The following is a 27,988-nucleotide window of genomic DNA, read 5'->3' on the forward strand; positions in this document are numbered from 1 at the left end:
GCTAATACATAAAATTTCAGTTTTTCTTAAACGGAACTCGGAACTGGTTCCGAGTTCCGTTTATCTTAAACAGAACTAGGAACTGGGACCAAAACCAATAAAGCTAATACATAATATTTCAGTTTTTCTTAAACGGAACTCGGAACTTGTTCCGAGTTTCGTTTATCTTAAACGGAACTAGGAACTGGGGCCAAAACCAATAAAGCTAATACATAGTATTTCAGTTTTTCTTAAACGGAACTCGGAACTGGGACCAAAACCAATAAAGCTAATACATAATATTTCCGTTTATCTTAAACAGAACTAGGAACTGGGACCAAAACCAATAAAGCTAATACAAAATATTACAGTTTTACTTAAACGGAACTCGGAACTCGGAACTCGGAACCAACTTCAGGCTCCCAGAAATAAAGACTATAAATAACGATGAAAATAAACATAGAATTGTCTACTGAAAATCTCGCACAGAAGGAATATACACTCTACTCACGCATTTCTAATGATGTAAAATTTAAAGTTTTCTGCCGCTCCTGGAGATGGCAGTGTGTAGCAGGAGTCGAGCCTCATCTTTACGTCTGTGGAGGTCACGTGTGTGGTTAGTTTAACGTAGATATCCTCTCCAATGTCGGCCAGAAGCAGGCTATTATCCATCATTGGATGTAGGAAGTTAGAATCCCTATGATAAAAGGTACACCACAAAATTAACGTGTTATAGGATAGGACACATACTGTAGAAAATGACACATGTCACCTAATACGACACAAGAAAGAGGTAGACAGCATTGCTATATAGAGTGTTTTATTGAGAATAAGGAGATTTTGTTAAGTGTTAAAAGTTTTATTATTATATGTTTTATTTTAGATATAAGCAGGGAGATAAAATATACTATTTTATGATTGCGTATAGTAGAGGTGGTTTAGTTGCTGTAAATGTTTATACAACAGCTGCACTAAACATGACCTATATTTCCAAACCAGTACTGTATAGACGTTAGAGACCTGTGTAAACAGTGGTTTGAGATTTGGTAAATTTGAACAGACAATGTTTATGCTGACATACCTAAAGGTCAGTGCACAACAGGTATCATGCAGGAGGTATCGTGTAATGCCTACTACAGCATGTTTTAAGTTAAATGAATGTTGACCCTTATAAAATGTCATGTAAATAGTGACTGGTGTCCGGTGGTCTGTTTTGTCGGCAAAGCCAGCTGTCACTTTGGTCAATACTGCCTAGGATTGGGTAATTGGCAAATCAACGGTTGTCGCACTTAATGTGTATCCCTCAATCTGTCAGCATTGATACCACATTTGGCACCGATATTATGCAAATTGATTCCAAATTTGTATCATTTTGCCAGGATTTTGATGTTGGTAACTAGGATCACTCCTTGTTCTTGTGGCGTTTGTAACTGCGCAGTTGCCCAAATTTTGGTCGGTCATATCAATACAGGGACAGGTTCTCTGTTCATCGCACTTGGTTTTGGGGGCTACCAAACGAGCAACAACTGGCGCTTCAACACCTGACCGGACTGAGCTCGGCGTATGATTGTACTTGTACCTACCTTCTGCTACATATTAAAAGACTTGTTCAGAAATCGAATCTGGAATCCTTTTTATTAACTCTAATGAGTAGGGCGACACGTGTATTGAATAACACACAAAATTATTGGACACGACAAGTGCTGATAACCTAGAACTTACAAGATAGAATATAACATGTGTATTTTAAGCTTCTTCAGTTGCAGCAAAAGTAATGTTTCTTTGGCATTAAGGTAGTTTTGCGGATCACAAATTAGGAATTACCTGTAGAATGTCATTAAGACATTGTAGTACCCATGACAGGAAATTCGTGGATTATTGCTGCGCATGCGCACCTGACTATGTGTCTCAATGAAATGTTGTGATATCGTCTCGTGCTTGGCCATATTACACTCCAGGTCTAATCGGAATCTGAATGCCCGGATGATGAATTTGTAGTTGACGTCACGAAGTGCATACACTAGAGTGTTACTATATACGTCATTTCCCAAAGTTATCTAAAACCAAATCATAATCACCAAACATTCTTCGATTAAAATGAAATAAATTTCATAACATCATAGAAAATCCTAACAGGTTAACAACGACATGGTGTAGGTTATAACAAAGCTTAAACTTTAAACCAATTTAAACAAAATTCAAATTGCCGCCTGTCAGCTGTTGTTTTTTAAAGAATAAAAATGCAAACTATGGATATATCTATAACAAAACAGACCTATCTAGAGCTTTCTTAACAATTGCAATTACAAAGTTTAATTGTCAAAATCCAAGATGGCCATACGTCAGCCATTTTGTTTCTTAGGTCAGTTTCAAAACTAAGCAGACAGAAGTAGAGAAAAAGGGTGTACAATCTGTGAGAAGAATCGATACAGCACGCCTGAAAAATACATAAAATACTCCAAGATGATCGAATATTTTCCGTTCTTTTTTTCTTATGAAAATAAAACAATCACAACGAAAACTCAAGATGGGAAATGATATTTAATTACCCGTAACTGTCAAAATTTGAGGTGACATCTTGTAGCGAGACTGTCTGTAAATGAACTGATAATACTAAACCAAATATTAATGACTTACATTATGGCGAGTAAGACAGTTACTGTACTGTTGGTATATGATCAGATAGTCTCCAGACCGATAGCCCTCACACCCCGCCTCACCAAGGTATATATCAGATGGATCAAAATCAACATGGCGCTTGTAAAGTTCAGGAAGATATATCCGAATTGTCCAGGCGTTAGCAGAACATTCTAGGCCGATGACACTGACATAGGACTCTGATAAGAAATAATATGTTGCACTTTATAGTAATGTTTTACTAAGGCACATATCTAATTATTAATTTGTTTAATACACTGATACTGAAGATAGTTAATGTTACGTTTCAAAAGTATAATAATTGGAAATTGTATTTGAAAGTAACCAGTCTGCTCCAAATAACGCCCAACGAATCTCGAAACATTTAGATAAATAGAGGATATCTAACTAGATATACTGTTTATTACATTTTTTTATCAACGGAAAACCTACCCCGTATGCTAACTAGGCCTAATGTAAACAAAAAAAGTAGTTCCTCCTGTTCAGGTGCTGACATATATGTCGGGATTTCTGATAGGTCAATTATTTTGGTATTTTCTAATCATTAATTTGATTGGTCAAATCAGCAAAAGTGATATTTTTCACTAGTGTGAAAAATATCACTTTTATAGAATGAATAATTTTGGATATTTCACTGGTAAAAATGTAATAATACGCTTTATTTTGATGTTATTGCGCCATAATTAATAATGGTGACTTAAATAAAAACAGACGATATTGATTTTTATTGCATTTAAAAAATCTACTAACCAATCAAAATCGACGAAACAAACAACTACATTGCCGTTAAAGGTGGTCCTCACCCATGCAATAAAACATTAAATTTCAAACATGAACACATTTTGCCTCCAGATGGCCTTCCTCCTTTCATTGACCTTTTTGGACAGTTTTTTTTACAGCGTGTCCAACTTTCCTATAAAATATCCCGTCTTTGAGCTATGTTGTCTTTTAGAATGCTTGATTTTCATTCATGGAATCCTTATTGAAATAAAATATAATACAAAAAATAGGACAAGTATAACAAAGATATATAGGACAGAGCGTAGGCTTCACCTTCCTGTACCATGTACATGTACTTACGATACCATTCTTGATGGCATTCCCACAACCTATTTTTCCTCCCAAATAATTCTGTGGATACTGACGATGTTATATTCGTTTTCTCGTTTTATGATGGACTGTATTTACATCAGAACACCAGCTTTCGCACTGGGTTATGGATTTGGGGAACCTTATTTGTATGTTACCTCGATCGGTCAGGGATTTCAATATATATTTTTGTAGTTACACATTTTTCAGAACACAGCGTTACGTAATTTAATTATGGATACAGACAATCTTTAATTGCACATAGTTTGATTTAATCCAGAAATTGTAATTTGCTTTGGCGATGACCACCTTTAATCAATATCAAATTTTATCCAAGTGAAATGTATCTTTCAAGCAGAAACAGTTGTAACTAAATTTTCTTTATTTCTTGTATCATTTAACTGAAAGCTTAGAAACTTATTTGAATAAATTTGAATAAATTAAAATTACGAATTTATGCAATTGACTGGGCAATTGATGAAATACTTTATTTAACTTATTCTATTAACAGATTGATTTATTTATTAACGCTGTGAATATTTGCCCAATCTTAAAGGGACAAGTGAGTTTATGACGTGGTGCGGCGTCCGTCGTTCGTCTATTCTCTAATGTATATTGAAACGGTTTCTTCCATATAAAGGCGCAGATACCTGATAATGGGCCTGTTGCATGGTGTGAATGACTACCACGTTTGCTCAAATGTATGACCTTAACCTCGCATTTAAGGTCACAGGTCAAACATGCAAAAATCTTTCAACAACTTCTTCTTAATAACCAAGAGGCCCATAAACCAGACACATGTAATGGGATGTAGCATGCTGTGGTGAAGAGTTCTAACATATTTATTCAAAATAATTACCTTCAAACAATCAAGCAAGCTCTTCAGAAAACTCAAAAGGCCGGTGATATGTTGGATGGATGACTACCAGCCTATGTTGTTGATATTCAAATGAATGGCCTTTATTTATATTGCCATTGAAGTTAAAGTATTTAAATCCTTGAACAACTTTTCTTAATAACTAAAAGACCACGAGGTTCTCCAAATAAAATGTTTGTTGTCAAGTGCATTCATTTATGGTACACTATATATGTAATCGTTGTTTGTTATCCTTTATACAGAATTTCTTGCAATAAAATCCACAGCCATCAACGAACTTTACTCAAAACTTGCAATTCTTAAAGGATTAACCTTAATCCCACTTCTTCGACTAATGCCAGATGAGCAATATAGGCCCATTGAGTCTTTTCTGTCATAAAAATAATTTTTATACATCTTATGTATCTTTATAGGATCTGATGAACTATATTAGACACCGTACACTTATGGCAGGTAATTCATATCTGTTATCTTCGGAACAGCAACACTTAAAGCCCTGTCACATCGTCACGGGCATGCTGCACGGGGTTGGTGCGTGAAGGGTCATTTATGCGAGTGGGCCGACATTTAGGCGAGTTTGCGTGGTACTTGTATGTGTTCCATGTGACCTGCGCGCAATGCGCGTGAATGACGCGTGGAAACTTTCAGAAAGGCCCGTGTTAGCGCTTTAAGGACCATGGAACGTCACACACTTTTAACACGAGAGCCGGTAGGCTTCCCCCTCACGTCAACAGAACACTGATTATAGTTGATGAGACGAAATCTAGCAATAGGCGGAGTAATGTCGGCGCTAAACCAGTAAATATATAAATAGAAAGGTCCTTATTTCTGAGCTAGATTTCATCATCTCAGGATTTTCGGCGTGGAACTTTGCGGACAAACACATGCAATTTACCCTGAACAAGTTTTGATCATATTCAAAACTTCGCTGCAGGTGTATCGGACTCCCATGCGCACATGCAGACATGAATGTACCTGTGGGGTACTGCCAGGTCCAGGCAATCTGTTGGGAACTACGGTTAGCAGAAAATGTAAATAGCATGCAATGTCTGCCCGGAACGGTGTGACAGGGCTTTATTTGCATAATTATGTATAACGCGGAAAAACATGTGACAAAGGAGTGCGTGCCGTACCGGACCCACACTCTTAATGCCAGTTACAAATCGCCATAAAACACTTACCTGAGGAAAACGTTGAGTTCGAAATCAAATCCTTGGAAGTTGTGCTCTCTGAGAAGCATAAACAAACAGACGATTAGCATTATTTTGATTTACGCTAATAATATTGTATAAGTACACTGAACATACAATACAGGAAGCAAGAAATCCTGAATTTTCTAAACATTTTGAACACGTGCTGAGACTGGTAATAAACAGTGCACTGATCATTTACACCGTTTGTTGAAAAATACACGTGAAAGAATCATTTCCTTTATCCGAGCTACCCGCCATGTTAATATCGGAATTTTAAATGATGGTATATTTAAAAGAATGGACATCTTAACTGACAATGAAACCACGTGGCGTACCAATGACAATGATAAATATGTTCAGTGGGGTTGGAAGTAATACTTAAAACTACTTATGTAACTCACTTACCAGTTTGATTGGAACACAGGAAACCTCCCGGATAGTTAATACACACGTCATTTCCATTACAGCGGTTAGGGAGTTTGCATTCGTCTACATCTTGTGAGCAAAGGTGACCAACCCACTGCGGTGTACAGATACATCGGAAACTTCCGGCCGTGTTTATACATTGTCCGCTATTTAGACAAGGTCGAACGGTTCGGCACTCATCGACATCGTCCGTACAGTTAGGGCCGCTCCAACCAACCCGGCATTTACACATGAAGCTCCCGTTAGTGTTTTCACAAAGCCCATGAAGGCAGGCGTTGATCAGATTGCATTCGTCTATATCTACGTTACAGATATACGATCCGGCAATGTTATGGCATGTAGCCTCGTGATGACAAGGGTTTCTTTGGCATTCATCAATATCCTCCTCGCAAGTATGGCCTTGCCAACCCTCAGAACATTGGCATTTATAGCCACCGTCGATATTGGTACACATGGCGTTATTCTTACACACTTGATGATGACATTCATTTACATCTGATGTACAATTATCTCCAGTCAACCCTGACATGCACGCACAACTATAACCACCCTCTTTATTGGTACAAGTGCCGTTATGTTGACAGGGATTATGTCGACACTCGTTGACATCCGTTTGACATCGGTCCCCTGTCCATCCAAAAGTACAATGACACGTGAAGCCGCCATCAATATTGTTACATTTCCCTTCATGTTGACATATTGTTGTGTTTAAACACTCGTCAACGTCATTTTCACATATATTCCCTGTCCATCCTTTAGCACAAGAACAAGAGAAATCACCATTACTATTGGTACACGCCCCACGATTATGACATATATTATGTCTGTTACATTCGTCAATGTCCTCAGAACAGTTTTTACCAGTCCAGTATACGGTACAGTTACATTGGTAATCTCCAGCTTTGTTGATACAGTGACTATTATGCTTGCAAGGATTGTGATGGTTGCATTCGTCTATATCGTCCTCACAAGTTTTGCCATGCCAACCTGTAGCACAGAGACACTCGTAGCTACCAGCTGTATTAGTGCACGTGGCATTATTCTTACACACTTGGTTGTTGCATTCATTTACATCTGATGTACAATTATCTCCAGTCCACCCTGACTTGCACGCACAACTATAACCACCCTCTTTATTGGTACAAGCTCCATTATTTCGACATACTTTGGGTCTGATTTCACATTCGTTAACATCACGATCACAATTCCAGCCAGTCCAGCCGGTAACACAGTGACAGGTGTAGTTACCATCTATATTGTGGCATGTTCCGCCATGTTGACAGGGCTGATGATGATGAAGTTGACACTCATTCACGTCAGTATTACACTGGTCTCCAGTCCATTCTTTGTTACACTGACACCTGTAAGATCCGATAGTGTTGACACAATGTGTGTGATCGTTAGGGCACTTTATATATTTACACTCGTTAATGTCATCACCACAGTTTTGTCCACTGTATCCGTGGCATGAGCACGTGTATGAACCGACTGTATTGTTACACTTTCCTCCGTGCAAACAGGGATTATTCTGACATTCGTCCACATCCTGTGTACAATTTTGTCCACTGAAGCCCTTGCATGAACAAGTATATGACCCGTCGGTATTGTTACACACTCCTCCATGTTGGCATGGATTATAATTACACTCGTTGATGTCATGCTGACAGTTTTGTCCACTGTATCCGTGGTGACAAACACACGTGTACGAACCGACTGTATTATTACACGTTCCTCCGTGCAAACAGGGATTATTCTGACATTCGTCCACATCCTGTGTACAATTTTGTCCACTGAAGCCCTTGCATGAACAAGTATATGACCCATCGGTAAGAAATGACCCATCGGTATTGTGACACGTACCTCCGTGTAGACAGGGATCATTTTCACACTCATTCACGTCATTGTCACAAATTGTCCCTGTCCATCCATTTACACAAGAACAAGAGAAGCTACCCGGACTATTGGTACATGTTCCGCCATGATGACATGCATTGGACGTTTTACATTCGTCGATATCCTGTGAACAGTTCTGTCCTGACCACCCACCATTACAGCTACAATGGTAGGATCCGACATGATTAGTACAAAGACTTGTACCAGGTCCATGGCAGTATGATTCCTTACACTCATCGATGTCGTGACAGTCGTTCCCGGTGTAACCTGTTCAATTCAAGGTGGACGCAAATCCCATTTTATTTAAGATGTTATTGCAATATTGTTATTGATACAAATGGCTTTATGCTATATATGATTTATTGAATGTTGTTAAAATAGATTTCACGAAATAGAAGAGACCTTTAAAACAATATAATAGATAAGGTACATATACCAACACGGAATCCACGAAATATAACCCCAATATTTCTAAGCGTTAATCACGAAAGTCAATCTCAACGAAAATAAAGGCTTTTACAATAACCATATAGCATCGTGTCATAAGATCCTACTTTAATTGTGTAATATCATATATATGTAGGATAAATATCATACCTACACTTAAACGATGAAAAAAAAATCGAGTATAACTTTTATTATTGACCAATCAGAAAGATATGTGTATTCCCCGTTTTTTTTTAATCCGTTATGTTGTCATAGCTATGAGTATGTATGGTCAACGGGAAATCATTGGGATGCCTGTCTCTATTAAAAAGTAACTTATTTTATTTATTATTTTGCTATAAAAGTCGACAATTAGATTTTAATGGTGATATAGTAATATTGTGCTAGAAAAATCAACCAAAATCTATTTAATCGCCGAGGAAATTATAATAATTAGAAACGCAGCCTGTCACTACCTGGATTAGCATGTCTATATAAAGTCGTTTGTACTCACCAGATTGACAGATCGTGGCGCCAGTATCGGGGTCACATGACTTATGTCCCTTCGCCGAACATTGTACGTCACAATTCTTTCCGTACCGATGGGCGCCGCACCAAACCAACAAACGCATGTGTAAACTGGAACAATAAGTCTGATAACGTAGTCGATACAGCTTAGTGTATAGAACAACAAAGTCAAAAATAGACACTGTGTCCTAAAAAAACAATGCATGTCAGCCTGGAAAAAGTAACATGTTCTAATCATTACCAAAAGCTTTATAATGTCCTCGTATCTACAAATGCCAACAACAGTCATCTCCCACCATAATTTTGACTTATTCATTTGATCAGATCTTACATTACCGATGAAATATTTTGACGTACCAAAAAAAAATAAAAAAAATAAAAAACAAACCAACATAAAATGGGAAAAAAAATGTATTGCTACTGTGATATTAATGTCATTAAATTAGCTTCGGTCTATACATTTCCCATTTGGATTGTCGTTTGAGTAACCAATTGGATACCTGACGTGCCCTTTAAGTAGAACTGATACTGCGGTAGCGTCTGACAGATCCCAATGCCCGGGGGTCAGGTCCTGTTTTAACGTGATGACGTCAATAACGTCATACTTATTGGCATCGTCAGCGTCCCTCACCTCGACGTGGATATACGTGTTATTCTGGAGCGGAGAAAGTGTTTATATTAATTTAATGTGTTCCTGAAAGTATTTTCACGTAATATTCTCAAATCAGATTTGAATGAAATGTCGGCATCTGTCATATTGCTAGCTGTATTTGTATTTTTATCTCACGATAGAAGACAGCTGGTCCTTTATAAAACCATAGTAAAATACTACACTTGTTCCCTGTATAATAAGGAAATGCCGTGGTAAATCCCTGATTATATTCTGAGCAATATAACCTTATATAAAAGAACTGACCACCCTGCGTTAATATTCACATTAATACAACGTTATTTATTACATAATGCGTTTGATTTTCCTTAACTATACGCATTAGCTATATTTTGATCGATTGTACAGCCCAAATGACTACAGCTGTGACGCTTCGGAATTTGGTCACATGCGAACTATTAAATTATTACACACCCTTTCAAGCGTCTAAGTCACGCATATATCAATATTGCCAGACGACAGTCATGGCTATTTCTAGGCCTACAGGGAAGTCGAGATTTCAATGATTCCAAGGGTGTTTTAGTGGTTATGTATTAAAACAAGTATATCATGGATGTCTGTGTAATGGTCCAGAATATTTGTCAAATATTCTGGACTACTGCACGCCATCCCATGATACATGTATATTTGTATAACATAAGAACTGACACACTGGTTTAATGTTCTCAGCATGATTACCTTCTATTACATAATGCGTTTGATTTTCCTTAACTATACGCATACGCTATATTTTTGATCTATTACACGGCTAAAATTACTATTGCATGGTCACGTGCGAACTATTGAACCATATGTGACGATTCAAAATTTGGTCACGTGCGAACTATTGAACACCTGTGACGTTTCGAAATTAGTCCTACACTTTCAAGCGTCTAAGTCACTCAGATGTCAATACTGCCAGGCGACTTCTAGGCCTACATGATAGTTGAGATTTCAGTGATTCTTAGTGTGTTTTGGTGATTATGTAATAAAACAAGTATATCATGGGTGTCTTTGCAATAGTCCAGAATATTTGACACGAGGTCCTGGTAATCGATAGATGTTCTATTCAACTCGGCTTTCGGCCTCATGCAAAAGAACACCGGTCGATTACCAGTACCTCGAGTCAAATATTCTGGACTATTGCACAGGCACCCATGATACGAGGGCTGATTGGTAAGTTGTGAGCCTCGTATTGAAGGATTTGAATTTTGCCGGACATAACTGTTTTATTTTTCAACATAATCCCCTTCAGTTTTTATACACTTTTGCTAGCGTTGCTTAAGGGCCCCAATGCCAGTTTTATTGAACTCCTTTTCTTTGCTATTCCTATGTAGTCAGAAAATGGTAGGACTTAAAAAGAACATCCGTTAGTAAAAAAAACTGATCACCATGGTTTAATATCCTCAGTAATATAACCTTACCTGTATGTATCACAGCCAAAAACATTAAATTAAGATAGATGACGAACCGTAGAGACAATTACCCTATGCTAATAATAACAAAATACTGAAAATATATTACTTTGAGTGAGTTTTCCTTTCATGTGAGATTTTATGAAAGGAAATAGTTTCTGAAAATATCATATGGAATGGAAATAATTTCAGATAGTTTTAATCACATCAGTCAGAAAGCTAGCAGAGTAAATAACAAAAGTGACATATATCCAAAAATATCACCTGGGTCAATTCACTTGATGACAGTCAGATATGTGATAAATAAGCCATTGTTAATTTTGCGCATATTTTCACCAAATGAATATCAAGATACAAAAACTTCACATAAACCTACCCAGGTCCACGTGTCCGTGACGGAGATATACGTAGATGCAACGTCCAGTTGGTTAGTTGTGTGGTTAACACGGATGTCTCCACAAGTGGACAGCTCGTTAGTGTTCGGTCTGACCACTGTTTCTATACAGTTCCCATGTTGGGTGTTAAGTGGATCACTGTGGAAAACACTTGATGTAACAATTAACTAAAGATGATGTGTCAATATCTTATATCGAGACTGCTCTATACAGATACTGCTCGTTCAGGTAAAGATAATCTCGGACGTATAAAATTACAGAAATCAAACCTGGTTATGTATGGCTGCAGGGACGCTAAGTATCACATGGCTACACGTGATTAATGCTATCCTATAACAATTAAAATACTCGAATGTCGTGCATAGGTTTTTACCTACAAGGTCCTGAAATGTGTGTCGATGTGTTTCTGGTTGACACGGATCCTGAAATATTTGTCGCGCGTGTTACTTGATGACAGAGATCTTATAAAGTATGTCGCTCGTGTTACTTACATGATAACGCGGTTTTCGAAATGTGCGTCGCACGTGTTATTTACTTGTTGACACATATATTGAAATTGATAATATGGCTTGAGTGTTTGCTAAATTTGTATTGGCCAATTTCCTGTTTTCCTCACAAGTACCTCTCAGTGAGTAGACCTGTTCGTGCTAAAAATAACTCGGCTTGGGAATTCCCCATGCATTGCGGACCTGTTCGTGCTAAAAAAAAAATAGCACGAACAGGTCGGCAATCTTTGCTTCCAATCACGCAACTTGTTACTTTGAACATCAGCCAATCGTAATACTGGAAACAACCGATTGTTCGGCATCACTTTGTTTACAATTTAGCAGACGAGATACCCCAACACATTTCGCTACAATAAACGAAGAGGACTTAAAAGATATTTTGAAGAAAAATGATTTGCAGAACCCCCGGAAAAATACTTTAGGTGCAACAAAACTATTCCTGCAATACTATTTAAGCGCCAAAGGTCAGTCTGCATGCCGACTTTGAAAGCATTATTCAACATGATTTGGACAGGAGCATTGGGCTTTTTTTATTCATTTGTTTTAGTTGGCCATATTACAAAACAGTTTGTGTTCGGTGTGCACGAGAATATAAGGATCGGGTCAATAGTTTGTTCATCGAGGGCGCTGGCCTCGTGTACACTTCAACAAAAGGCAATATTTGTATAATGTGTTGCACGTGTTACTTACAGATCCTGAAATGTGTGTTGCACGTGTTACTTACTTGTTAATACAGATCCTGAAATGTGTGTCACACGTGTCTGTATCACAATGATGTAGATGACCGCCGTCACAACATTTCCTTGTGGATGTTTCATTTGTTTTACAGGAATGATCTGGGTTAGTGTAGTTTTGAATCTTCACGGCAAAAATTGTAGCTACATGCATCTATTAATAAACAGACTTGATTTACTGAAAACAAACAGCATTGTGCAACATTGATATCTCAATTTTCAATAGCTAATATGCCTGAATTGATAAGGCTTTTCTGATAAAACATTAAATACATATTTATAAGCATAGGCAAACGGTTTTCACATTATTATTAAGGGGCATTTGTAAATTAACGCACACTCGATTTTCCCGGGACAATGGGATCGAGATCGTTAAGCATTTATCTTATCTTATACCACACAAAGACAATATCGATGTAATTAATGTACATCATATCAATTATTTGCTTGTTACGAAAAGGATACAGACATTGAATTATGCATTTTACATTTATCATGTAAATAAACGAATTCACAAGGACGTACACCACTGTGGTAGTTGTTTAATGGTGTAGGAACAAGTTTAAGGGTCCCCTGATTATGGTATCCCTCCGTCGCTAGAGCGGCCTGTACAACCATAGGGTCCACCGGCTTGTCACCACACTTCGCAGTAAAACCTAGCCTGGTAAAACAAAGTTGAGTGCGTGCAATGCTTGATACGTATTAAGATGGTGTTCATACCGACAGTTAATTGATATAAGTATAACGTAGGCATTTACAAGGTTAATTTTTCAATAGTGATTGTATTATACATTATTGAATGCCACATTGGTGTTACAAAGGAACCTCCAATTTCATCTACAATACATTACAACTAAGCTGTTCAATAAGTCTTTTCTCTGGTTATTTTTTTCTTTATTTATATAAAGTAGCATTCTGTTTCTCAACACGCGAAATATACAGAATGATGATCACTACGTGAATTTTGTTTATTCGCCATCAAAATATCGTCATTTTCTTGTTGTAGTAAAAGTTAGACGTATTTGATACCTTTTGATATGACTGGTGGACCAATTGTCTCTATCCCGACCCTCATTGTAAGTCTGTAACATGGCTGGTGGACCAATTGTCTCTATCCCGACCCTCATTGTAAGTCTGTAACATGGCTGGTGGACCAATTGTCTCTATCCCGACCCTCATTGTAAGTCTGTAACATGGCTGGTGGACCAATTGTCTCTATCCCGACCCTTATTGTAACACTGTACCATTGTCTGGTGGACCAATTGTCTCTATCCCGACCCTCATTGTAAGACTGTAACATTGTCTGGTGGACCAATTGTCTCGATCCCGCCCCTCATTGTAAGACTATAACATGGCTGGTGGACCAATTGTCTCTATCCCGACCCTCATTGTAAGTCTGTAACATGGCTGGTGGACCGATTGTCTCTATCCCGACCCTCATTGTAAGTCTGTAACATTGTCTGGTGGACCAATTGTCTCTATCCCGACCCTCATTGTAAGTCTGTAACATTGTCTGGTGGACCAATTGTCTCTATCCCGACCCTCATTGTAAGTCTGTAACATTGTCTGGTGGACCAATTGTCTCTATCCCGACCCCTCATTGTAAGTACGGTAACATGGTCTGGTGGACCAATTGTCCTCTATCCCGACCCTTATTGTAATACGTAACCTTGTCTGGTGGACCAATTGTCCTATCCCGACCCTCATTGTAAGTCTGTAGACAGGGCTGGTGGACCAATTGTCTCTATCCCGACCCTCATTGTAAGACTGTAACATTGTCTGGTGGACCAATTGTCTCTATCCCGACCCTCATTGTAACACTGTAACATTGTCTGGTGGACCAATTGTCTCTATCCCGACCCTCATTGTAAGACTGTAACATGGGCTGGTGGACCAATTGTCTCTATCCCGACCCTCATTGTTAAGACTGTAACATTGTCTGGTGGACCAATTGTCTCTATCCCGACCCTCATTGTAAGACTATAACATTGTCTGGTGGACCAATTGTCTCTATCCCGACCCTCATTGTAAGACTGTAACATTGTCTGGTGGACCAATTGTCTCTATCCCGACCCTTATTGTAATACTGTAACATTGTCTGGTGGACCAATTGTCTCTATCCCGACCCTCATTGTAAGTCTGTAACATGGCTGGTGGACCAATTGTCTCTATCCCGACCCTCATTGTAAGACTGTAACATTGTCTGGTGGACCAATTGTCTCTATCCCGACCCTCATTGTAACACTGTAACATTGTCTGGTGGACCAATTGTCTCTATCCCGACCCTCATTGTGAGACTGTAACATTGGCTGGTGGACCAATTGTCTCTATCCCGACCCTCATTGTAAGACTGTAACATTGTCTGGTCGACCAATTGTCTCTATCCCGACCCTCATTGTAAGACTGTAACATTGTCTGGTCGACCAATTGTCTCTATCCCGACCCTTATAGCATGCTTGTAGATTGTCTCGCTTGAGCAATGGTTTTACATGGCGATTATCTTCAAGGAGATGACATATACATTCCGGGATGATATTCCCCATAGTGTTTAATATTTTTTTCACTTCTACAATCGATTTTAGGTTATTAGACCTTGATGTCAGATTATACAAAGCAGTATATAATGTCACCGCTATGCACAGTTAGTTTTCTACCACTGGCTGATAACGACTGGTTGTGCGCCCAAAATGTATGTCTCTTTCTTTAGACTTAGTCCCATGCATTCAGTTACAACAACAGACGATAATAGATTAGGCGTGCCCTCATAGTCCTTTATATTATCATCATTTTCACTAGATGCTCTTAGTTTATACATCCACAAAATATGAAAAAAACACAGTTCTCCAATTCGATACCATTTGATACCATTTATGCGTGACTGTTTGAATTCAGATCGATTCTTTCTTCATTATAAGCAGGAATATATTTAAACTTTATTATGGCCTATGAAAGCTAAATAACATTGTTCATTCGTATACGACGTACATGTTCAATACAAGATTATAGAAATATATCATTAAAATAAGGAGTGGAGAAAAAAAATCACAAATGTCATAATCGACACTTACCTTGAGTGAGACCACAAATACTGTGTCGAGTCCAGTCGTACTGTATCACATACATGTTGTCTCAGGAAGGTACCAATATATCCCTCAAAGGTTAGAATTGAGTTGGAGCTAGCCGGGGAGTAGGAAGTGTATCTAACTATAGCTGGCTCTGAAGCATTAATTAAAGCATCTATATAAATGACTCTTTGGTTATATATTATATTTTCAAACGAGTTAAGCTGATTTGCAAGCCTTTAGGCGTGTGGTACATGTATATCAAATTAATAAGTTTCATATTACATTATCACGTGTACAAGATTAGGTTTATCTCATTCATCATAGTTATAAAAATATAAGTGAAAAAGCTCAATTGATAATTTTCATGAAGACATCCTAATTTCGGCTCGGACATTTTCTTTACCGAGATAATCATGCGACGTCAAATGTTTGTTGTTAATTGTAATAGATCATTTATGTCATATTGGATTCATTATTCGTATGTCTTTGCATATTGATGACATATCCGTATTTTGATAGATTTAGGATTCAAAAAATTTGGAGGCGACAGCCATTTTGTTTTGCCGTTTAGAATTCCAGGCCTAATGGTCTAAAATCCTTTTTGTGTATTAAATGTTATGTTGTTCATGATATTCTATATGTAGATAAGAGCATCACTAAAGACTAAGACTTTATTTTGCGCCATTTCCGGATAGAAAGAAAAAGATTTCAAAAGTCACTATCGTTTCATCCCCTTTTAACTGGGTGTTTTCTAACTCCACTAGGGCGAAATGTAATGAGTGGGATAAGTAATCTTTATTTATGTAGCATACTGCCTTAAAATATTTTGATACTATCAGTGTTATGTCGAAGTTATTCTTTCAATTATCACATTATGTGTCATCTGTTGTGGTCATTTTTAATGTCTAGATACATTTTTGTTATTTTCTAAGAAAAAGGATAATTAATAGTGTTATGATTTGACGCTATGAAATCATAATATTTTGCGATATGTTATACAAATATATCATGGCTGTCTGTGCAGTAGTCAAGAATATTTGACACGAGGTACTGGTAATCGACCGCTGTTATATTGCACGAGGCCGAAGTACCGAGGGTCAAATATTCTGGAATATTGCACAGAAACCCATGATATACTTGTTTTATTATATAATCACTAAAACACACTTAGAATCACTGCGATTTCGACTTTCCTGTAGGCCTAGAAATCGCCATGACTACCCTCTGGCAGTTTCAACTTGAGTGACTTATACGCTTGAAAGGGTATACGGACGAAATTCCGAAATGTCACAGGTGTTCAGTATTTCGCACGTGACCAAATTCCGAAATGTTACAGAAATTCAATAGTTCGCACCTGACCGTGCAATAGTCATTTTAGCCATGCAATTGTAAACATGTGTTTCAGGCCTAATAAGTCAACAGTCAAAACTCTTCCCCGAAGTGTTGAGACCAACCCGATTAACTGTTTCCCGAGGCCAAAGGCTGACACGAGGTACCGCTGTTCTATTGCACGAGGCCAAAAGTTGATTGTTGACTGATACGACATGAAACAATTGTTTTGTTACCTGAATAATCCACAAGATTTTACTTATATGCTAAGTATCAGGCTGAGGAACGCGTAAAAAGTCTTCAGTAAACTGTTAGTCCGAAGTTGACGTTCCTTTGGCGTTCCATACGCTGTAAGAATTCATACAAACCCTTTATGACATTTTATGGAGTAGTCGAATCACTGTTTTCATTTAAATACAACAAACCTTGATTTGAGATTTCTTCACACCTTTCTGACTTCGAATCAAGCGAGCGTTGCTTGAGATAATATGATATTTTGTTTACTAAATAGTTGTTTGTACACAACATTTAAAAACCCCGTCACAGTCTTCATGTTAGTAAATATCTATTTCTAACCTCGCGCCTTTGATCACGTGATGTTCTTGACCAATGGAAATACGTCAGGGGATAGCGCCACCTGCATTCATTTTCAAGCAGCGTGATTATTTGTAGCAGCAGTGTTTTATTCATCATTATTTTCTCCTATTGTTTACTTTCGTCGCAACAACTCCTATTGACTTTTGAACTTACGAGTGTTTTGCCTGGAGTTGTCGTCTCCTACGACAGTGAAGTACACACCAATAACGGTATTTACACGTGTGTTGTGTTTGTTTACATTTTTATCGACGTGTGTCGAGGACATTTCCTTTAGTTTACATTGACGAATGTCATTCGTCATCGAGCTGTGTATTTCCTATATGGATCCTAACAGTCTTTATGCAACCACAATGTGTTTTCTTTGCTATCGGGATCTAACTTTGTGTGTGACTTATTCGTGCTAGTGGAAATCGAAAGACATCAGTTTGTAAACCTTCTCGGGTCATCTAACATGGCGGCCAAGCAGGTCAGGAACGCGTCACTACCAGCAGCTTGGTGCGCGATCCCAGGATTCCGTGCGGGATTCAAGATGGCAGCGCCCATGTCTTGTCGAACACTCTAGGGCATTGCATCGTCTTCTTTGGCGTTTACGGTTAATTTTGTAGGGGTAATTATCTGATTTAAGGAAAAATAATTAAGGAACTACACGTACAACATTATTAGTCTAGATTTCCATCTCGCGATATTACGACATGCAGTGTACTCGGAACTAACCGAACAACTTAACTAGTCGGAATTTCAATCTCCCGACGATTACGACATGCAGACTCCTCGGATAATCAACGAACAACTTTGATAACTACATACAGACGACTCGGAAACTCACCGAACTACATTATGCGTTTCCATCTCCCGATGATAGCGACATGCAGATAAAGTGGAAATCGTAGCATCAGCTTACTATGCTTCCAACTCAGTTGTCTTGGACTTTTCAGCGGTGAGATTACTCATCAATCTGTCTATTTTGACTTGTTGTACCTGACCAGACTTGGTTACAGCGTGGATATCAGTTCCTCTGATATCAGAGGAGCATTCTCGATACTTGTTACTCTAGTAAACATTTATATCTTCGCGTTCACACCTTCTATCTGTATCTAGCGTTACTGTTTTCTATGTACTTGTCACAGATATTTCTAAATAATTGGTTTACGGCATAGCTGTCACACCTTTTATCTGTATCTAGCATTATTGTTTTCCTTGTACTTGTCACAGATTCTTGTTTATACATTGTGCGGAATATATTATGCAACTGTTAAGGAGAGCTTTGTCATAGATATATATAGAGATGATGTTTCTTCCTCACTTTATTTAGTCTGTTACTAGATTGTTATTATCATGTACTAGGTTTAATTAGTTATCAGTCAGATCAAGCCTCTTCTATTACGAGTCAAGTCACTCATCTCATGAGTAATCACAACTTAAAGTCTAGGATCTTCTCAGCAGCCATAAGAAGTGAAGTTTTTCCTTACAATAGCCACCAACCTATGCCGTGTTTTATTTATTTATTTTGTGGGTAATCAGGTCATGTCTTCAACCACAATCAAGTCACTCTTCTCTTGAGTTGTCATAACTCGAAGTCAAGGGTCTTCTCAGCTGTGTCTGCGAGTCAAGTTTCTTCTCATGAGTAACTGCGACTCAAAGTATGTAGTCTTCTCAGTAGCACTTAGTCAAGAGTGTCCCGCACTAGCTACCTACTACTTCGCTGTGTTTTGATTCGTTAGCTTACGTAGTCAGGTCTTAGCTTCTCCAATCATGAGTCAAAACTCTTCTCATGAGTAATCACACTCAGAGTCAAGGGTCTTCTCAGCTGTGTCTGCGAGTCAAGTCTCTTCTCACGAGTCACTGAGACTCAGAGCCAAGGGTCTTCTCAGTAGCACTTAGGAGTCAAGTTTGTACTTCGCTGTGTTTTGATTCGTTAGTTTATGCAGTCATGTCATCGCTTCTCCAATCATGAGTCAAAACTCTTCTCATGAGTAATCACAACTCAAGAGTCAAGGGTCTTCTCAGCTGTGTCTGCGAGTCAAGTCTCTTCTCATGAGTCACTGCGACTCTGAGCCAAGGGTATTCTCAGTAGCACATAGGAGTCAAGTTTGTCACTACAGGGGTACTAGAGTCAAGTCGCTTCTCTATGGCTCAGTAGGGTCAAGCTTCTTCTCTAGTAGGACCTTTCAGTATGAATGATTTAGAGTCAAGTTGCTTCTCTGCTGTCAAGTAGAGTCAAGCTTCTTCTCTAAGTCAGGCATTTTAGAGTCAAGTTGCTTCTCTGCTGTCAAGTAGAGTCAAGCTTCTTCTCTAAGTCAGGCATTTTTGAGTCAAATTGCTTCTCTGCTGTCAAGTAGAGTCAAGCTTCTTCTCTAAGTCAAGCATTTTAGAGTCAAGTTGCTTCTCTGCTGTCAAGTAGAGTCAAGCTTCTTCTCTAAGTCAGGCATTTTAGAGTCAAGTTGCTTCTCTGCGGTTCAGTAGAGTCAAGCTCCTTCTATAAGTTTTGAGTACTCCATTTTCTTTCTTCACCGTGAAATACCTGGAGTCAAGTTGCTTCTCTGGAGTTCATCAGAGCCAAGTTTCTTCTCTGGGTGTTTCTCCAAATACTCAAGTCTTGTTAATTTAAGTTAGCTGTTCAAGCCCTGTACACCATTCAGTATCCTTATTGTATTTCTGCTGTTCAGTAGAGTCAAGCCCCTTCTTTAGTTTTGAGTACTCAATTTCTTTCTTCACCGTGAAATACCTGGAGTCAAGCTGCTTCTCTGGAGTCCGACAGAGTCAAGTCTCTTCTCTGGGTGTTTCTCGAAATACTCACATCTTGTTTATTTAAGTTAGCTGTATAAGCCCTGTACTACATTCAGTATCCTTATTGCATTAAGTACTTATAACTTTAATCGTATCTCCTTTTATGCATCGTAATCAGTTTGAGTGTTGGCAGGTTCATTATAACTACCTGTTCTGTGTATGTAAGATCCTTAGTCTTGGCAACCAGTTTGTTGACTTTCTTAGGACATCTGCAACCCTTTCTTTGTCTATTATTAGTAGATATAGTTGACATACGGAGCTTGTTATCCTCTTACATCTTCAGGGTGCGTTCCCAGTACCGAATTATCATCCTTAACACTTTATCATTGGCACTGTTTCCTTAATTAGACCTCCATCAGAAGGATGTAGTTCTTGCATCTGTCTCATTCACAGACGCAGAATCTAGTGCTCCTTTAAATACTATCTCACTTTATAGTATTAGGTATGTTTTTCCTCCCTTTTTCAGCTTTATTCCATACGTGATATAACCTTTCAATCATTTGAACTCTTGTCATTACTTGGTTTATCTGCAAGCTTTATACCAGTTACTGTGCCACTGACCACATTTAACTTCTTAATGTCTCATTTTAGAGCATATGATAATTATGTGTGTATATATGTAATATACGGTGCATTAATTTCTATAGGCAAATTTGTGCTTAGTTGTACTGATTATAATCAATAATTTTCTAGTTCATCATCGATTCACTTTATCTACACTCTTAAAAATATTACATTGTCATATCCTTCTTACACATAATTTCTTTCTTGGGGGCTCTCATTCGGTTACTTTATTGTAACCTCTTCGATTTGGCCTTTTAAATTCGGGGAATTTCTTGCCCCCAATTCATTATATCATATTTTGTGTATTTATTTCTTATGTAGATGATATGCTTGGGATCGCCCAAGCTCGGGGGTCGCCCCATCTGAAACAGTCTTAGCAGAACTGCCTGCTTTTTAGCTACCAACTGCTTACTCTGTGGCTTGAGGTCGCTCAAGCTAGGTTTCTCTCCTTTCTATTAGTCATAGCTAGCTACAGTTGAGTGTAGACTAAAGGTTACACAAAGTGCACTCCGAGTGCACTCCGTTTTGACTCGGAGTGCACTCCGTTTGGACTCCAGGTAAACTTGGAGTGCACTCGGAGTGCACTCCAAGTTTACCTGGAGTCCTATCAGGCCCCAATCCTACCTGGGTCCACATGTATCACATGTACCTGTAACCAAGTACATATATACATAATGTTTATAGATAGATGTATACTCTTATACATTTAGACTCCTTAAACATGTAACAATAAGATATGTGTTACTGTTTTATCTTTGTATATATATATCATCTTATTATTTTGTTGGTTCATTTTTCGTTGGTTAACTAACAGCATCTTATATAATTGATTTTTTCTATTAGTTAACCCTATATAAAATGAATAGATCTGGCACTTCGTTGAAAAATGTATGATAGCATTCCTTTCCTTTGATTTGAAGAGTTTTAACAAGCCACATCAATTAGTAGAAAATTGGCAGTTTGTGGTCTCTCAAAATGTAGAGTTTGATTGTGTACTGGACATAACTTGTACTCGAAGTACTAAGTACTGTTTTATATATATTTCAAATACTTTTCTTCCAACAGTTTATATTTATCTTAACATACAATAAAAAAGAAAGTTGTTGGTTTTTTTTATCACCTTGATAGCATATTCCGGATCTAATGTCTAATTTTGATTTACAGTTTAACATCAGATTGACTTACATTTCTATCTGGTAAACCAACTTTTGTTTTGTTTTGGTTATACCTGCCTCATTAAATCCAGGTCATACATGGAGTTCTTTTAACAGTTATATCAGATATATCCAATCCCCCATAAGTTGGTTGTGGTCTCTTAAAATGTAGAGTCTGAATGTGTACTGGAACTATCTTGTACTCAAAGTACTACTGTTTTTAATATTTCAAATATTTTACTTCCAACGGTTTATATTTTTATCACCTTGATAGCATATTCCGGATCCAATGTCTAATATTGATTTACAGTTTAACATCAGACTTAAATTTCCATTTGGTAAACCAACTTTGTTTTGTTATACCTGCCTCATAAATCCTGGTCATAAATGGAGTTCTTTTAACCCACCCCCCCCCCCCCCCCCAACTTCCAGGTAAATATTTACCTGTATATCAAGCATGATTACAGGGGTGTGGAGAAAAGACAGTCTTACACTGACCCCAATAATGACCCCTTCCTCTAAGTTTACCTCATAAGGTGTGAAGATCTGGACAGGTGTACGGTCATCTAACTAGATAAAGACCCCCTTAATTGTTAGATGGAAACTGGTCATCACACCTTACCTCTACCTAGCCCGAGTTTCCTCTGGCCCTGACACCATGTCTGGTATGGTGTCAGGGCTAGCGGAAACTCAGGCTGACCTATACCAAGGTCATATAGAATATAGGTACAGACTTGTGACGGTCGATATCTGACACTTTTGAAATAATATGATTGTCCATTCCTATTACAGTATTATTAAAACAGTTATAAGTCATTATTATAAAAAAAAAATATTTGAAAAAAAAATATTTCAAACTGGTACTATTACTATATGTCTTTGATATTATAATGGAAGCATGCATAGAGTATTAGAGGTCAATATGTAAATCAACATAGATTAATATAATTTTCATGTTTGAGTTAAGTAAATACTTATCAAACATTCCATACACCAACTGCAGCTGGCCTTATGTCATTTTTTTTTAAAGTTTGAACATTTAACTTTATGATTTTATAATTGGCTTGAACAACCTTTGTACATTCATGAACTGTATCTGTTACATATAAAGAATGAGTGACACATATCATGATAGATATTGACTGAATGGGAATAGAAAACGATGTAGTTCCAACAGGTCAGTTTTACAGGTAAATGGTACATAGGTTGCCGTGTCCAACTGCCCTTAGGCAAATTTTACCTCAGGCTCTATAATCTTATTTCCTGGATGAGAATAATGTGTACTAATTACGGGTATAAGGCTATAGGTTGGTTTGGGAAAAGATGAATTTACATTCATTATACCATTTGGAATTACATTTTTTTTTTTTTTTTTTTACTTTAATCTCTTCCTTTGCAATTAATTTTTTAAAGCAATGTCTTTATATTTTTGAATATAACAAGATAAGAACTGCATCATTTCTTAATTTGATTTGCATTAATTTTTTTTGAACTTATATCATTCAACATTGTACCTCTACATACCGGACACCTGCATAAACCAGCCAATACGTTTGGTCTCAATGACTTATGGTTTAGACAGATTACAATGTAATAAATATAAGAAACAGCTTATTTTTACTTTCTAATTTCAGTATAGAATGACTTCATTTCAATAGAGTTGGTCTTCTTAAACCTTTTAACCAATTTGTTAATGGTTTTACTACTTATCTTGACATTTCCACCTTAATTACACTGGCATTTCGTTTATACATGTAATTTTGGTCTGATTAAGGCCTCTCAAATGGAGAGCTACAATCCTTTCCTTCAAGTCAGGAGATAATCTTTCTGTTCTGTTAATTGGCCTGAGGTTATAACACTGTGACCCTGCTTTGCACAGCTTCATCATTTGAAGCCATACAGTAACAAAATTGACACAGGTATTTCTGTGAACCCAGGACAGTACCTGTAGCTGGCTCCTAAAACTCACCTGGCATAGTTATCAGGGGTGTCAGGCCAGAGTCAGTCATGCATGACCAATAATAATAGCAATTAAACAGATACTGTCATTCATTATGGGTAGTCCAGAACTACATACTTGTGTGTACGTTATGTCAGAACATTAATTTAACTAGGTAATGCTCGTAAATATGTACAGTTGTAAATGTATATTTTTCTAATGAAACTAAAATGATTGTTTATTTTATAATTACTTGCCTGAATTGAGTACATGTATGTAGAGGATGTCTTATAAAAAAAACACATAATTCATCAAATACTGTAAACTTTCAATAACATAATATAGATATATTATCTAAACTTCCTTTACAGTCATGATATATGTACAGTAATAAATATTCTAATTGAAATAATTTTCAATTCCTTAATAAAATGAAATACAATTTACTTACATCTTAATGAAATATGAAACAATAAGCAATTCACTTTCATAGAAACCTGATTATAGCATAAATTGTATAACTGTCTTTTATGGATCTTAATAAATATATATTTAACATGAAGGCATTATTACCATGTATTAACAATAAAAGAAATATTGACTAAACAAATGTTAATAGTAATATTAACAGAACAAAAGTAATTTGTAAAAATCTATTTATTTATATGTAAATTATATTAAAAGCATCAAAGTATTAATATATATATATATATAGTCTGATTATAGAACTGGGGTAGGCATGGTGTCTTATAGGACTCCAGGTAGACTCGGAGTCCACTTGGAGTGCACTCCAAGTTTACCTGGAGTCCAAACGGAGTGCACTCCAAGTCCAAATGGAGTGCACTCGGAGTGCACTTGGGTGTAACCTTTAGTCTACACTCAACTGTAAGCTATGATCGCTCTAGCTTGGGGGTTGCATGCCCCTATAGTATAATTAGTATCTTAATTGTTTAGGTGTATCTTTTTTGTAGCGAGTAAAAATTTATTATGTAATATTGTTAGTTGATGTTATTTAGTTGTAAGAATGAGCAGCCCCTAAGAATGCCAAAACCTTTAGGTAATATTTAATATGAGCCTGAACAAGTTATTGGTTCCATTCAATAAATTTTTTACTTTCATACTGTTTTGGTGTGTTGTGTATAAAATGATATTTTGTTTACTAAATAGTTGTTTGTACACAACATTAAAAAACCCCGTCACAGTCTTCATGTTAGTAAATATCTATTTCTAACCTCGCGCCTTTGATCACGTGATGTTCTTGACCAATGGAAATACGTCAGGGGATAGCGCCACCTGCATTCATTTTCAAGCAGCGTGATTATTTGTAGCAGCAGTGTTTTATTCATCATCCACCATCCGCCCCACCTCCACCTTTGGTAATTTGCAGTTTTCTTTACTGTTGTTTGTGTATAATTGTTTATATTATATTATAATTACCTTTTAATATTTTTATATTGTTGTTTTGTTTTGATTGCCTGTACTTTTCATGTGTATATGTTGTTTTTATTATATGTGTTTACTTATAATATTTATATTTATTACATGTCTTTTTTACTTGTTTCGGGCTCATTTGTTTAGGGGTAAGTAAGGCCTCATGGTGAGACAACACCTGGCAAGCTGGTCTGAGCATTGGATAAACCTACCTCCCTGATTCAGGTTGGGGCAGCCGGCTCGCAGCACCTTTTTGTACATCTGTGTTGGTTAATTATAAGCTTTATTTTATTACATGCTGTCACATTTTTATTTTTATTTTGGGCTGCTCTTCTTAGTACGGAATAGTTAGAGGATATCACTCACAGTAATGAATTTATCACGCCGTGATATTAGCACTTTTAAATTCGGTGAATTTCTTGCCCCCAATTCATTATATCATATTTTGTGTATTTATTTCTTATGTAGATGATATGCTTGGGATCGCCCAAGCTCGGGGGTCGCCCCATCTGAAACAGTCTTAGCAGAACTGCCTGCTTTTTAGCTACCAACTGCTTACTCTGTGGCTTGAGGTCGCTCAAGCTAGGTTTCTCTCCTTTCTATTAGTCATAGCTAGCTAAGCTATGATCGCTCTAGCTTGGGGGTTGCATGCCCCTATAGTATAATTAGTATCTTAATTGTTTAGGTGTATCTTTTTTGTAGCGAGTAAAAATTTATTATGTAATATTGTTAGTTGATGTTATTTAGTTGTAAGAATGAGCAGCCCCTAAGAATGCCAAAACCTTTAGGTAATATTTAATATGAGCCTGAACAAGTTATTGGTTCCATTCAATAAATTTTTTACTTTCATACTGTTTTGGTGTGTTGTGTATAAAGTTTACATATTACGATCAGAAAGACCCTTCATCGTAAGCATTCAGGTGCTTGGGCGCGTGCGGACGTTCCGTGCCAGTCAAAAGTCAAAAATATTGACCGGTCATTAGTCGAAAACACTTAATTTACATTTACATGGAGAGTCAAGAAACAATTCAAAATACAGCTTATGCGGATATTTAAGGAAAATCACACGTTAATAGTTGTATGTGCTAAGAACACATTATAAACCATGTAATTTATAGTGCCAAAACCTTATTATCATTCTCTGAATAAGTAAATCAAAATAACTGCGTATACCATAATATGAGTTTGCTAATCTTTTAAATTTCTGGATAAAAACAAGCTGCTTGCAAGACTGGTGAAATCTCAAGATGATGTACTATTCGGTATATTTGATTCTTAATTGCTGGAAGGTTGGACGTTATAATAATGAGAAATTCCTTCTCGAAATAATTTAAGAGAGTGAATTAAATTTTGAATTCCGGTGTAACATATTGTCTTTCAAATATTATTTTAAGGTTTTTAAAAGGCGCTTTTGACAATTGGTTCAAAACGAGTTCTACCGGCTAATTAATACAACAGTCAATACATAAAGCATCGACAATACTTTCTAATTCACAAAATTTTTGGATGAATTTGAAAGAAAAACGCACAATCCTGTTTAAAACTATCTTTACCTATCGCTCAAAAAGCATTGTCAATACTCAGACAAACCAAGAAAACATATATCTCCTTTTCGTTTTATAAATGTTAAAAATGTGTTCTTCAATGATCATATCTCAACGAATACTCAAATCAATTAAGTTTTATATCCTTTTTTAAGTACATGTGTAAAAGTAAAGGGTATACTGTCGCATTACTAGTTCATGCTATCGGGATTTTTCCTTTAGCCTAGTTGTAGGATGTTTATCTTGAGAGCGAGAGGTCTAGAGCGAGCCCCAACACGCATAGGACATTTTTCATTACTCATTCCTATTTCAGAGTTGGCGCCTTTGACCATTCAAAGTGAAAGCTTAAGAGGTTGAGAGGTTTCTATAGCACCATGGGTTGTGGTTATATTCGGGGATGAAGACTTTATGCAGGAAAGAGCGAGCATACAACTAGAGCTGCCTTGTCAACGCTGACGGCTTACGCGCGACATTTCTTGCAATGCTGTATCACGCAATCATTTACAGCGGAGTACAGTATCTTGTTCAAGGATACAACAGTGTTCGTACCGGGACCTGAAGTAGTGTCCCACCACTAGACAACCGTGCCACCAATGAACGTATTTAATCACGGATCAGATTATTGCAAAGCGACGAGACGTATTGATGCAGTATGAAATGCAATATTTAAAACAGACGTTCTCTAAATTAAAGTATAGATCGTTTTTTTTAAGATACTTACCCTGATTGGTACACAGCAGATTTAGCTGCCCATTGTCACACGATACATACGGATTACTTCCAGTATAACGGTACGTACATCTGGGACCT

At 37.2% G+C, this 27,988-nt stretch overlaps 1 protein-coding gene across 1 annotated transcript; it reads right to left on the minus strand.

Annotated features, from left to right (window-relative positions):
- Positions 1-486: 486 nt before the first annotated feature.
- On the minus strand, positions 487-27,988 carry LOC117331131 (fibropellin-1-like). The gene is made up of 11 exons (XM_033889725.1): positions 27,900-27,988; positions 15,837-15,984; positions 12,759-13,429; positions 11,510-11,666; positions 9,570-9,724; positions 9,056-9,180; positions 6,202-8,382; positions 5,785-5,832; positions 2,617-2,816; positions 1,804-2,036; positions 487-676 (listed from the first exon to the last, which is right to left on the minus strand). The coding sequence occupies exons 3-11, from the start codon at positions 12,920-12,922 to the stop codon at positions 487-489; spliced, it is 3,453 nt and encodes a 1,150-aa protein (XP_033745616.1). The 5' UTR covers positions 12,923-13,429; positions 15,837-15,984; positions 27,900-27,988.

Source organism: Pecten maximus, chromosome 7 (genome assembly GCF_902652985.1).
Source record: "Pecten maximus chromosome 7, xPecMax1.1, whole genome shotgun sequence".
In the NCBI taxonomy this organism is placed as follows: domain Eukaryota; kingdom Metazoa; phylum Mollusca; class Bivalvia; order Pectinida; family Pectinidae; genus Pecten; species Pecten maximus.